Raw genomic sequence first — 13602 nt, 5'->3', positions numbered from 1 at the left:
TAGAAGTAGAAAAGATTTGAGAACCTAAAGCACGATAATCAGTAATCATCAGTAATGGTTACAATCATAACTATCATTTTTCACTGCCAATTATATACTAGGCACATACATTATTTAGTATGGGAACAGCAGTTGTTCTTAGCATAGCAGCAGGTTTGGGGTCCATTGCTGGTTCAGATTTCCTTCACTCTGGTTTGATAACTTCTCCCAGAAAATTTGACAATCTACGGATCAAATTTTGGTAAGGCCAATATGCTTTTAAGTGTTTGACTTTGGGGGGAAATCACTAAGCTTTACTACTAATAATAAAAACGATAGCTACCATTCATCTGATGTTTACCAAGGGCTAGGCTTTGTTCTCCATGCTTTATAGTGATCATCTGATTCAATCCTGCCAACAAACCAAGGGAGGGCTGTGGTGTGCATTACCACTGGAGAAGATAAGTAACTTGCTTGGGTGACACGGCCAGTGATTGATGAGAGGTACCTAAATTTAAGTCTGTGTGATTTCAGAGGTGTCTCCTAACTACTTTCATATGTGAAGAAGTTGAATTAAAGATCTTTAGGGTTCCATACAGCTTTGAGATTTTGCCTTTTGTACATCTGAGTATAAGCATTCATTTTTTTAGCTTAAATTTTATATCAACCTGTATTACACAAAATAAGGTATTTGTATTTCCATTAATATTGCAACTGCTGTTAAAGCAACAATTCTCTTTATGAAAAACAGTAGCAGCAACAACACTATATAAGTTCCAGGTGGAAAGCATGATATTAACCTCCTGTAACTTCTAATAAAAGCCATACTGATATACATTAAAGAGCTCTGCCTCACATTCTCTTCAGCAATTAGATTTTTGTCTTTTTCCCACTGGCATCCAAATTACACAAAGCTATTCCGTGGGTTTCCTCTTGAAACTCATCAAATTATGCACTACACTCTGATTCCTCCATACCCAATTATATCTTTTTTAATGTGTGAGGGAGGCACATTATGTTTTCTGTATGTCATTTTGAGAATTACATGACTCTTCTCTGAATGAATATTTCCTGCCAAAGCACTTCGTTTTTTCAATTTTAATCTTTAGCTTTAAAAAATGTCTTTTCCTATTTTATGTTATGAGATATGCCCATGAATATATATGGTCAAGTTGGACCCATCTGAGGGGACTCAAGAGCCTGGAAATACAGATTCTAAAGACTCATTGCAGCAGAGAAAACCTTCATCTTTTTTTTCTTTTTCCATTAATGCTGTTCACAGGTAAATTGAAACACAATATAAAACTTCTGCTCTAACCTTAGGATTCAGAGTGTAGAAACTGGTCTCTGGAAGCTGAGAGAGGTTTCATGGCATATTTTTATGTGTTAGAATCTAATGAGCTAAGCAAAAAGAAAAATGGTCTCAGAAAATATGTGTACAATCTAAATCTGACATCATAGAAATAACAATTTGTTGAATTTTGGGATAAAAAATAATCAGTAAAATTTTTTAACTCAGTTGATTAAAAAATAATATATAGAAATATTTTTAAGTGGACATTTCTCTTAAAATATCTTACTGTGCACACTGTGGCAGTGTGATTTCTCTTGTCATTGGTTTAAACACACGTAGACAAACACAAAGAACAGAATATATCCTGGGCTTGGGGGGTGAGGGTGAAGGTGGGAATGAAGGCACTGTCTGGATAGAGAAATAATATCCTGGCTAAAACGGAAAGAAAAAGACAGGAACCAAGTTAAGTTTTGGTTTGCTGACAAGAGGTTTAGCATGAGTGACTGCATCTTGGGCCCATGTGCATTATTTAACACATATTAACTGGATGATTAAACACTACTCTGCCAACCAGCAGCCATACATGTATCTTTTCATTGCTTTTTTCCTCCTGACAGAAGTCAGTATACCTGGCATCTTGGACCATCCATCCTGTCCAGTTTTCCTCTGGCACGATTGATTTTTACCTCGAACCAGGGAAGAGCCACATCCTTGATCCCAGACTCTCCCATCTCCCTTTTCTAATCCAACCCCACTCCTATCCCAGTGCCTGCAGCGCCACACATTCTTTCAGTACAAATGTTAATGATTCAATTAAATTGCGATCAAGTCCTGGCCTTTTGGTCCCTCTGAAATGATCTTGCAAATCTCCTTTCCAAAGCTGAACCCTCTGAGCAAATTCTTGGATGGGAATGGACACTTTACTGTTGTCCCACAAATACTGTCAAAGAAAAAAATCTCCACTGGACAATGTAAAACAGGCAAGGATGACTTTATTCAATGTGACATGCAGTGGTTGGCCTTCTAAAAATCTGATCATATTAACCATGGGACATAAATTATGGTTATGGGACATATAATTTATGACCAGAAGACTATTGTGATAGAGAGATTAGAAGGCTATAACAAAAGGAGATATCACAAAAGAGAAAAGGCTCAACTCCTCCATAGTAGAGGCAGAAGATATTTTTAAGGACTGGAATGAGCTCATGGAAGACTACTAGAAATCAAGCAATGGGGTATGTCCATTACATGATGTTATCCCCTGAGTTTACTATTGAAGCCAGACGGAATGTGTTCTATCTGGATTCCTAAGGGCCTAAGTGAGAGAGATCAGGAATCCAGAGTCAAGGATAAGCCTGGGTAAAGTCAGTCAAACTAAGTAAGAAGTTAAGTCCTCTTGGACAGGAACAGATTGATGGAGGGCTTCAGAACCTCTGCTACTCTCCAGGATCACAGGGTTCAGGTGAAATTCAACATTGTCAGTACATTTAAATGAATAAAAAAGCAGATTTTATTTACTAAAAGAATATTTTGCAAAAGTTAAAAGAATTTTTTAGAGTGTTGTATTTAGACTTGTTTGCTGATAGCCAAGTGAAATTAGGCAATTAGCGCTCATGCTAAGATTCTCAGCTGGATTTCTCAGGCAAATTGATTACAAGCAGGAAAAGAAGTTTTGTTTTAAACTTGCTACAAAGGAAGAAGCTTCTGAGTAAGCTTATTCAGAGAGTCCCTCTTGATAGGGACATTTTATAGGAATAAAATAGTGAGATAATCATTGTTAGAGTAGTTTTTTTTAATAAAGAAATACTTGGCTCAAGTTTATTAGCTGATAATAAACCTCAGCAGAGATATTTCATCTTATTTACAGCTATCAGAAAATTGCTCAAACATTTTATTAGAATTTCTTTCCAGGAGATATTTTAAATTATATCACATGAAATATGCTGTCCCGATCATGTTTGGGGGAATTTTCTCACTACTCTCCCTAGATATAGGTGATCTGTACCTGCTGCTGTTTTTTGACTTTTTTTATATTTGTACAGTGTATCACAGTCATTGCCCACCACAAGGTTTACTGTGTTATACATTCCCATATTTTAACCTGTAACTTTCCTTCTGGTGTGTACCTTCTGGTATGTACATGACTCTAAACAACCCCTTTCAACAACATTCACAGACAATTCAGCACTATTGCTGAATAATATGCAACCATCACCTCTATCCATTGCCTAACGTTTTAAGTTCAACCTAGTTAAAAATTTTGCTCCATATTAAGCAACCACTCCCCATTTGCTAGCCTCATTCTATACCCTGGTAACTTATACTCTGGATTTTATGTCTATGAGTTTACATATTATAATTAGTTTATTTTAGTGAGATCATACAATATTTGTCCTTTTGTGTCTGACTCATTTCACTTAACATTTTGTCAAGGTTCATCCATGTTGTTGCGTGCTTCAGGGCTTCATTCCTTCTTACTGCTGAATAATATTCCATCGTATGTATATACCACATTTTGTTTATACATTCATTTGTTGATGGACACTTGGGTTGTTTCCTCTTTTGGCAATTGTGAATAATGCTGCTGTGAACATTGGTGTAAATCAAATCAGCAGGGATAGAATAATAATATTTTGTAATTTTCTGGTCTCAACCTATATTAAAATTTTTTTAAATATATGCAAATATATTCCACTCAGTTACTGTATTGAAATCACAGGAAATTTGTCTTCTTACCAAGTAAAACTAGAACAGAAATTCCAAGGTACCCCCCATAAACCTAATCCAATCAAATTAATTATTCTGAAATGCTGGAGTTTTAAAGAAAATATCCCTAGTCCTCATGTAAAGTAGGAAAAAAAATCTGTTATGGAACTTTTCTAGATAAGTGAGTTTTCTTGGATTGCTGTGAGAATTGCCTGCAGACCAAGTAATAATACTGACTACTAGGCCCTATTCGTTAATTTCGAGGTCTTGGGTAGAAAGTTAAGACTGATCTAAAGAAGTCCTCAGAGCACATCTTGCCCACCTCACCTCACCTCCTTCTGCAAGCCAGCCTGGTGCTGGGTCACTAGGCCCACTTCCTAGCCCGGGTTTCCCAGCATAGCCTGAGGCCCACAGCAGCTTATGTAAACAGTTGGTCATCCAAAGTAAAGCTTCCTTAAGATCATGAAATTTTAGATGACGGTTTAAAATGGACTGAAACGTGCTACTTTCTGCTGGACTAAGTCTTCATTCACTGCATGTGTTTTATTTATATTGTATGAAACCAGTATTTTTCCCTGGCAGGAAAACTGAATGTGCTCACCCATTTCATATTTTAATTTGGAAGTACTTATATTCAAACTACCTATTTGTAACTTTTTTATACCTTAACTTTCTTCTCTTGAACTCGTCATTGAAAAGCATCCTCATGTAAGTTGTCTGTGGTGACTTGGTTTATATTTCTTTACATTTATTTGTTCAATAGCATTTATTGATCTTTTTCAGCCTTAATATACATTTCTTTATTTTAATAATATTGATTTTCCCACTTGTTTATAAAAATAATACATACTCAACCCAGACATGTTCAGAATATAGAAAATATTTTTAAAAATTTAAAAATACTGACAGCCCCATCAGTCAGAGATAACCACCTCAACCAACGTATTTGGAGCAGTTAAGAATTTTAGTTCCGTGCTCCGGGGTTCGGGGAATGTCACCATGTTGGCACCCCCCTTTCTCTCCACATGCCGTCACAGGGACCATCCTTCAGTGCCTTTTCCCTGTTATGCTTCCTCCCAGCTCATGAAGCCATGCTGTTTCTTCTACCTGGAATGCTCTTCTCTCCCCTCTTTGCCCTTTTAATTCCCACTCATTTGTCAGATCTCAGTTTGGTTTTACTTCCTCAGAGAAGCTTTCATAGACCCACTCTCCCCTCCAAAACTAGTGAAATTCCACAATTATGGGTTTCCATAGCATGACATACCAGTCCTGAACTTGCCACTGCAGCAGTTTAACATTTTTTTCCTGTTATTATTTACTAAATGTCTGTTTCCTCCTTTAGACTTGTTTGCTCCACAAAGACAGGGCCTTTGTCTGGTTTTGTTTGCCATTATACCTTCAGCCCTTAACTGATGTTAAATTAAATTTTGTTGAATTGAATTTAATATAGTCCAAGTCCCCACATGTTGGAGCTGGAGTGAAAATTAACCTGAGGCTATTATTGAGATTTCCTTCCTTCTCCATGGAATCATGCAGGAATCTGAGAGGAGTACATCAGGGAAGGAGCCAGGGAACTGGGGTAAGGGGATGGGATCCTTAGATAGTGGGGTTATAGCCTTCACCACAGCTCCTCATGCTATGATGCTTCAGGGGGTGCCTATGTCCTATCTGCTTTGGCAGGGCTGCTCCAGGTGGACTCAAAGAAACGCTACACCACATCCCTTCCATTGACAGCAGATTCACTTCTACCCCCCAGAGGGGCAAAGTGCAAATAGGGACTCTTCTCTCCCCTCTGGTCCTCACCCTCTCTTCTAAACTCAAATTTTCTCTTAGATCCAGCTGCTTTCCCTTCCCTCTTTGTAGGAATTAACCTCTCCCATTCTGGGATGAATTCTCTTCCAATGGCCTTTAGAAACCAATTTTCCTGGAGCCGGCTAGGGGAAGAAGAAACTAATACTAATTTGTTGTGTGTGTGTGTGTTTTAAAATAACTCACTTTGTATACAGTATGTGTATTTTTAAGAGCAAGACCAGGGTCATGTTATCTAAACACTTATGTAATTTATTGTCCCTACTTACTAAACTAAGTTGTAAACATTTCTCCATATCCTTAAAATATTGAGAAAATGATTAATAGCTATATAGAATTCCCTTCTAAGATGTCACCTAATTTATATGATAAGCCCCTTGATGGTTGGATGTTTAAGTTGGGTATTTCTGGCTCCTTAGTATTACATATGGGCTCCATTGTGACTCTCTCTAGCCTTGTCTCACTCCTGTCAGGTCCAATCATAGTGCCCAGGACACACATTGTGCTTTCACCTCCATTCTTAACTCCTGGAGGTTCCTCTAGCTGCAGCACTTTTTTCCTGGCAAACTTGTACTTATCCTGCAAATTGGTATCATCTCAGGCATTGTCTTCTTACCTAGTGCCTTCCCTGATGGACTACCCCAATTCTGAGCTTGGTACCCCTCCTCTGGGCTCTCAAAGTATTCTCATCATGCCACTATCATTACACTGGCACATTTTCTTGAATTTATCCTCTGGGAATGTTTTGGTCTTCTTTGCTAGATTTTAAGGTCTTCGAGGGCAGGAACCATGCTTTTAAAATATGGCACATATAGATGCACAATATAATGCACCTGGTGCATAGAGATGCTCCAAAAATTTGTCAAAGACACAGATTGCAGCAAGCTTTTTTTTTTTTTTCCTTACATCTTGTCTTCTGTATGGGTATGCATGGCTTCCTAACAAGGCTTTTGATTTACCTGTCCTGGAACCACCCTTTGTTTCACCCAATAGCAGGGATGTCTAAGTTCTTCATCCAATTAATGCAATGATGCCCAGTCTTCTTGGTGTTAATAAATGTCTTACACGTTTGACCTTTTTATTTCCTTTGCCAGTTAGGCGATAGTTGTAACTGTTTCCTCACTTTGAGCAGACATAAAGATGAGCATACTCTTGTTTCATGGACCCTAGTATAACTCCGTCTTCTGGCTCCCCTTTTCAGATTGCATCCTTATGCCAAGTACCCACACTCTTTCTAATGATAATAAGTCTTTCCCTTAATGTTTTTTATTTATTTATTTATTTTTATGGAAAATGCCACAAGACTTTTTACTTAGTCTAAGGCTTTCCCTATTTGTAAAATAATATGGCAACCTGCATTTATCAAATACTACCATCTCCTGGAATCATGAGATTTCACATTCAAGCTCTGTGATCAGAAAACTATTCCTGGGGTTCACACTTGATTATTCCGAATTTAACCTGCTTCATATTGTTGTTTAATTTTTTTTAAAGTAAACTTAAGATTTTATTTTCTTTGAGGACAAAGGACCATGTCAAGTACAGTTTCTTTTTTTTTTTATTTAGTACAGTGCTGACATTTATGTTTAATAAATATTGCATGTTAGTAGTTTTTAAATAGTGGTATAAAGTTCTTTCACCACAGATTTAGCTCTGCTTTGTAATAAAAATCTTTAGTTGTGAATGAGATTCTCTTGGTGTAGCAAGTTTGGGTCATTCAACCACAGGTAGACTAAAATTGAGGCCATTAGTGTAATATAGGTGGAAAATGATTGTAATTTGGGCTAGGGTGGCAGAGGTGGTGAGAAGTGGAAGGATTTGAGAAACTGAACTGTGATAGATTAGCTATGGGAGGAGACGGACACACGGCTTGCATAATTGATGGATGTAAGTTCATTTTCCAAGAGTTTTCTAGGTCAGAACAGTGCTGGATGCCACTGCCCAACTTTTCTTCTTTTGTTGCTGTAATGGAAATCCTACCCTTGGTTAATGTCTTCCTTCTTTGGACCTAATTTCTATGTTCTTAGTTACAATCTGATTCCAATTCTGCTTTTACTCTCAGGTCAACAAAAATGTATTTAGGTATTCTTGCAATTCTTTAAACCTTTAAGGACAAACATTTGAGAAATGCCTTTCTTCAAAGGGGTGATCCTTGTTATGCTAACTTCATACTTTGAGGGAAGCCTATTGGAAAACAGTGGGCCCCACCATACAAAAAAAAATCCTTTCCCAAATGGAAAAATGAAAATCTATTTGAAGGCTATATGACAAGTTGATCATATAAGAACTCATATAAATTAGTGTGAAAGCTATTAATAGTCATGCAGTAGGTAAATAAGCCCAGAAGTGAACAAAACTAATTCACATGTGAGGAAATAAAATAGTAACATGGAAAAATGTTCTGTGCCCTGTCAATAGAGAAATGTAATTTAAACAAGGTACCCCTTTTATCTGCTAAATTTGCAAATTAAAAGTATGAAAACATATATATATATATATATATATATATATATATATATATATACACACACACTACATATTTTGGCAATAAAATGGATCCATTCATATAATATTGATAAAACTGTAAATTGGAACATTTATTTAGGAAAGCAGTGTAGAAATATCAGGGCCTTGAAGTTCACCAATATGGAAATGGTTAAGTAAATTATGTTCCAGCCACATGATATTTACCAAAACAGATAGTACAACAAAAGAAAGTGTTTATAAGTAAAAGAAGGATATAAAATTGTATATACTAGGATTTCAACTACCTGAAAAACCCAAATGTATACCAAAAATAAGAAGAATAAAAGAAACACGACTGAAAGGAATCACAAAATGACAATAAAATTGCATGAAATTATGGGTTATTCTTCCCCGTTTTCTGTTTTCCAAGCTTTGTCATGTGCTATGTTGCTTTTGTTGTTGACCTTATTTGAGGAGGCCAGGAGAAGGGGCCTGTTTCGGGAGTCCTATATTTAGAAGTCAAAGAACTAGGTGGAGTCTTTGAAGGGAAAAATAGTTTGAGGTGGGTTAAGCTGAGAAGTATAAACATGGCTCTATCCAGGACCAATCCTGGGTGAAATTGCAAAGTCCGCTGTCATTGTCTTCTCTTTCCCAGCTTCCTCCAAAGTCACATGCGGGTGAGGACTCAGCTTCACTTAGCTCTCTTAAGATCCTTCCTTCTCCAGTCCCTCACTTTGTACTCCAGAAATGACCTCAACTCATTCACAGTAAGCTTAATTGTCTGGGGGAGAACTACATCTTATCTGGGATTTGAGCCCTAATGTAAATTCATAAAATGGGATCCTAACATGAAACTTCAGGCCTCATTCAAGGGGGTAAGTGAGGGTTTCCCAGACAGCTGGAAACACCCCACCCATGTTGTCAAACTGCGGCGGAAAAAGTCGTGGTTGCCTCGCCTAATTATTGGTAGCTTAACAAAAATTAACATTCATAAAAGGTAAAATGTAAAATCATGGCTTACAAATTAAAGTTTAAAAGTCTTAGGTTAGGGATCGTGCCTTAAAACACTTTGGCACCCTCTTCTCTCCCTATGCCGACACATCATTACATAGAAGTTGGCCTATACAATTTCGATTTTATTTAAATGGAACGGTATGCTGGGTCTAGGAAACCAGTAGTGCTGTCAGGGAAGGCTAGGAGAAAGCAGGGCGCGGTGGGGGCCGGGTAAGGGCGCCAGCCCACTTGGGTAAGACTGGGTTTTCGGTCGACGACGCGCGGCGTCCCAGCTCCGCTTCTGGAAGGCGCCAGCCGCGGTCCCTCAGGAGCTTCCGCTTCAGGGGCGCGGCGGCGCGGCAGCGGGAAGCCGCGCCCAGTTCCCCCGCCGGCCGCCACGACGACAGCTGCAGCATGGCGCACGCCGAGATGCGGGCGGCTCTCGAGCAGCGGCTTGGAGCCCTGGCCATCCGCACCGAGGTCGTCGAGCACCCCGAGGTGAGGCCCCCGCCACGGCCGGAGAGGGGCGAGGCCGCCAAGACCGTGGGTCCGAGGGGTAATGTACCGTAGAAAAGTGGTTCTAGGGCATTTCCCGGGCCCTCGAGTACAAAAGGGACCCGACAGGGACAGCGAAGGACCCTCTGGGACTACGCAGTTATAAACATGTTTTACTCCTGGAGTGATTTGATCACACTGCATGTTCAGAAATTGTGCATCTTAAACCGGTTTGGGATTTTGGTCAGTTTGTTCGCTTTGTGTGTACATAAAACAATTACGAAGCGGCCGAGGGTTTGGAGGAGTATAACCATTCTATCCAGTAGCACCATACGTACTGTTAAACCATGCCGATGAGGACACCGAGGTTCATTATGTTTGGTATTTTGCTACTTTGCTTTACCCAAGGCTTAAGTGACTGCTAATGATAATGACGAAATGTGAATTTACCGTGCTAGGCACCATGGGAAACATTTTATGTGTACTATGATTTCATGGAATTCTCCCAATATCTTCAAGAAATATTCATCATTATCCTTATTTTCTAGAAGAGAAAAAGCCTTATTGTGTTAAATATTTTGTCCAAGACCATACAGCTGTGCTATAGCTAGGATTTTAACCGAGCTCATTCTGATACCCAATCCTTAACCACCCCCTGGTGGTTGACAGGTTGTGCTCTCCTAATTCCTACATTTCTCAAAAATCCAATGTCTAAAATATAGACATATATAGATATATTCAATGTCTAAGTCTTTTCAGTAGAAACAGCAGAAAGTATGATCTGTTTTATGTCATTTACTACAGAACTCCTAAATTGACAGATTATCAAATACTCAGGAATCTCCTAGGACAGTATGAAGTGTTAAAAATTATTTTCACTTCTGTCATTACAAGGTATGTTCACTGCAGTTCTAGAGAGACTGGATTTTTTTTTTAATACCAAAGGAGAATATCTCATCTATTTGGTCAAGGACTAACATTTCCCAGATAATATCCTATAGTTACTTTGAAGTCATTTTTCATCCCAAATTTTCCCCAAATATCTATTAAAGTGGTCCTTACACCAGAGGTTACAAATTGAAGAACAAAAGATTAGGCCTGCAGGTGTTTTGTTTAGCCTACAGATTGTCCCAGACTGTTTTGAAATAAAAATATGAATTAATTTCTGACTTTAAAATCTGGATATTCAGCTTCTCTTGAAGAAAATGGGAGATCTGGCAACACCAGTTCCACATTCTAGCATGCCAGCAATTGGCTAGAAGTGAGTACACCCTTTTAGTCTGAGTTCATTCTCCTTTTGGAAAGTCCCTCCTCCCCCTATTTTCCTTGCATTCGTCCCCTTCATCTACATGTTTTTGTGGATATCCGAATCAATGATGCTTGTTTTACACCTTCAATGGATTTTTAAAACCAGTAGGAAATTATGTTTACTTTTGCAAATTAGTAAGTTTGTGACTTCTATAACATTAAGTGTTTGATGACAGAACACTTTCCAAGGACATCTGACTACCAAAGTCATTCAGTTTTGTTCCTACTAATAACTAATATTTTATCTTTGGAGAACAAAAAAGATGCCATATATAGAAGGCTTAGTCTCTTGGAATTGAAGGACATCTGTAATTTTATCAGGACATTCCTTCAGTTGAACCCTTATGACTTTTTTTTGCAAATGAGACATGTAGGTGGCACAGAGTTCTTTCAATGTAAAAAGTATATCAGTGTGTAGGGATTTTGATAGTATTTATCGGGGTCTTCTGGCTTACCCTGAAAGGCTCCAAAGAATTTTTTTAAGGAGCCAGAAATATCTTGATTTTACAGAGATGCTGATTATGGCCTAAAGCATTTGACTTAACCAGAATCACTTTTAATACCAGAGATAAACAGTTGCTTAGTGTTTTTGTTTCTAAAAATAAGTTTTAATTTGGACTACAGCTTGAAAGAGAGACAGCTTTCAAAGCTTGACATCTTTTTTCCCTCATTTTACGCACAATCTGGAGCTCCCCTAAGGATTCAGCAAGATTTTCTGCTGGTTGCTTTCCTAATTAAAGTATTCCGGAGTTCAGATGAAAGAATACACTTTAACTATAGACTGAACGTGTCACACCGGTTTTAACTAAAATCAAGTTAGGAAATAAGGACACTTTTTTCATTTCCAGTGAAATGAGATTCAGGAATCACAGGCTAAGATCTTTGACACGATAGATACAAACAATGAATGGAACGCAGTTCCTTAATATCTAGAATATCTGTCACTTTGGCTATAACTATTCTTCTCCTTTCTTGTTTGCTACTGTAAGGCATTCAAAGAGTAGAGAAATACATTAACAGTTAATCTTCCTCACCTTTACATATTTAACATCAAAACTGCAGCATTTTCTCTGACCTCCCTCCCTCCTACATAGTCACTTACTCTCTCCCTTTACTTGGTCACATTGCCAGCATTTCTGTGGGTCCTTATTAACCACTCACTGTGGTTACATATAGTGTGAGGGTTGTCACATTGTCTGCATGAAATGGAAATGTAAGGGATAAGAAGTCTAGGGGTGATGTAAACTTTCAGTCCCAAAAGTTTAAAGTTAAAAACAAAAGTTTTTTTTAGGAATGTGAGGATTTGGCCAGCACATTGGAATAGAGAAATGGCCTAAGAGATCTATATGCTTTAGACCCTGAGATGAGGAATTGAGATGGCAAGGGCTTATAAACAATTATTTGGTAATGGGCTGGGGATGATGGATTTCTGCCAGTGAAACTCAGGGCAACCAGGACTCCCTAACCTTTAATACATCCTTTTAACAACAGCTCCTTTAAGATGAAATAATTGGTGACGGTAGCACAACATTATGAACATGGTGCAAGCAAAGTACATATAAAGGTGTACGTGTATGTACATATGAATGTATGTGTACATGTGTTATCACTGTTTTTAAACTCTTCATTATGTGATATTTTACAGGTGTTTACAGTTGAAGAAATGATGCCTCATATCCAACATTTGAAAGGAGCACATAGTAAGAACTTATTTCTTAAAGACAAAAAGAAAAAAAGCTATTGGCTGGTGACAGTTCTTCATGATAGACAAATAAATTTAAATGATCTTGCCAAGCAGTTGGGTGTTGGGAGTGGAAATCTGAGGTTTGCTGATGAAACAGCCATGCTAGAAAAACTAAAAGTTGGCCAAGGCTGCGCTACACCCCTGGCACTCTTCTGTGATGAAGGAGATGTGAAATTTGTTCTGGATTCTGATTTTCTGGAAGGTGGACATGAAAAGGTATACTTTCATCCAATGACCAATGCTGCAACCATGGGACTGAGCCCTGAAGACTTTCTCACATTTGTGAAGAAGACAGGACATGACCCCATAATACTACATTTTAACAAAAACAACTAGCTGGGCTAAAGTTTAGGATAAATTTATTTCTGAAAGTTATTCTTATTTGTTCTTTACAAAAAGCATGAAAAGCAATCAGAAAAGTTAATACCCTTGTTTGACTACCTAGATCTTTTTAGAAGGACTAGTATTTTTTTGGCAAGTGATTTTAGTTTTAATTTTTTTTATTAGACAAGTTGTGGGTTTACAGAACAATCATGCATAAAATAATGGGATTTCCATGTACCACCCCACCACCAACACCTTGCATTGGTGTGGAACATTTTTTACAATTGATATAGCACATTTTTATAATCGTACTATTAATTAAAGTCCATGATTTAACTTAGGGTTCATTGTTTGGTAGTGTAGTTCTATGAAATTTTTTTTTTTAATTTTTATTCTGTTACCATATACACATTCTAACATTGCCCCTTTTAATCATATTCATATATTGTGCTACTATCACCAACTATTTCATGTTAAAGGA

At 37.8% G+C, this 13602-nt stretch overlaps 1 protein-coding gene across 1 annotated transcript; it reads left to right on the top strand.

Annotated features, from left to right (window-relative positions):
- Positions 1-9648: 9648 nt before the first annotated feature.
- On the top strand, positions 9649-13388 carry LOC119512556 (prolyl-tRNA synthetase associated domain-containing protein 1). Its single transcript, XM_037807303.1, has 2 exons — positions 9649-9748; positions 12699-13388. Exons 1-2 carry the CDS (start codon positions 9665-9667, stop codon positions 13131-13133), a joined length of 519 nt encoding a protein of 172 aa, XP_037663231.1. The 5' UTR covers positions 9649-9664; the 3' UTR covers positions 13134-13388.
- Positions 13389-13602: the final 214 nt, after the last annotated feature.

This window comes from Choloepus didactylus, chromosome 17 (genome assembly GCF_015220235.1).
Source record: "Choloepus didactylus isolate mChoDid1 chromosome 17, mChoDid1.pri, whole genome shotgun sequence".
Lineage (NCBI taxonomy): Eukaryota > Metazoa > Chordata > Mammalia > Pilosa > Megalonychidae > Choloepus > Choloepus didactylus.
This window is presented reverse-complemented; position numbering and strand designations above follow the sequence as displayed.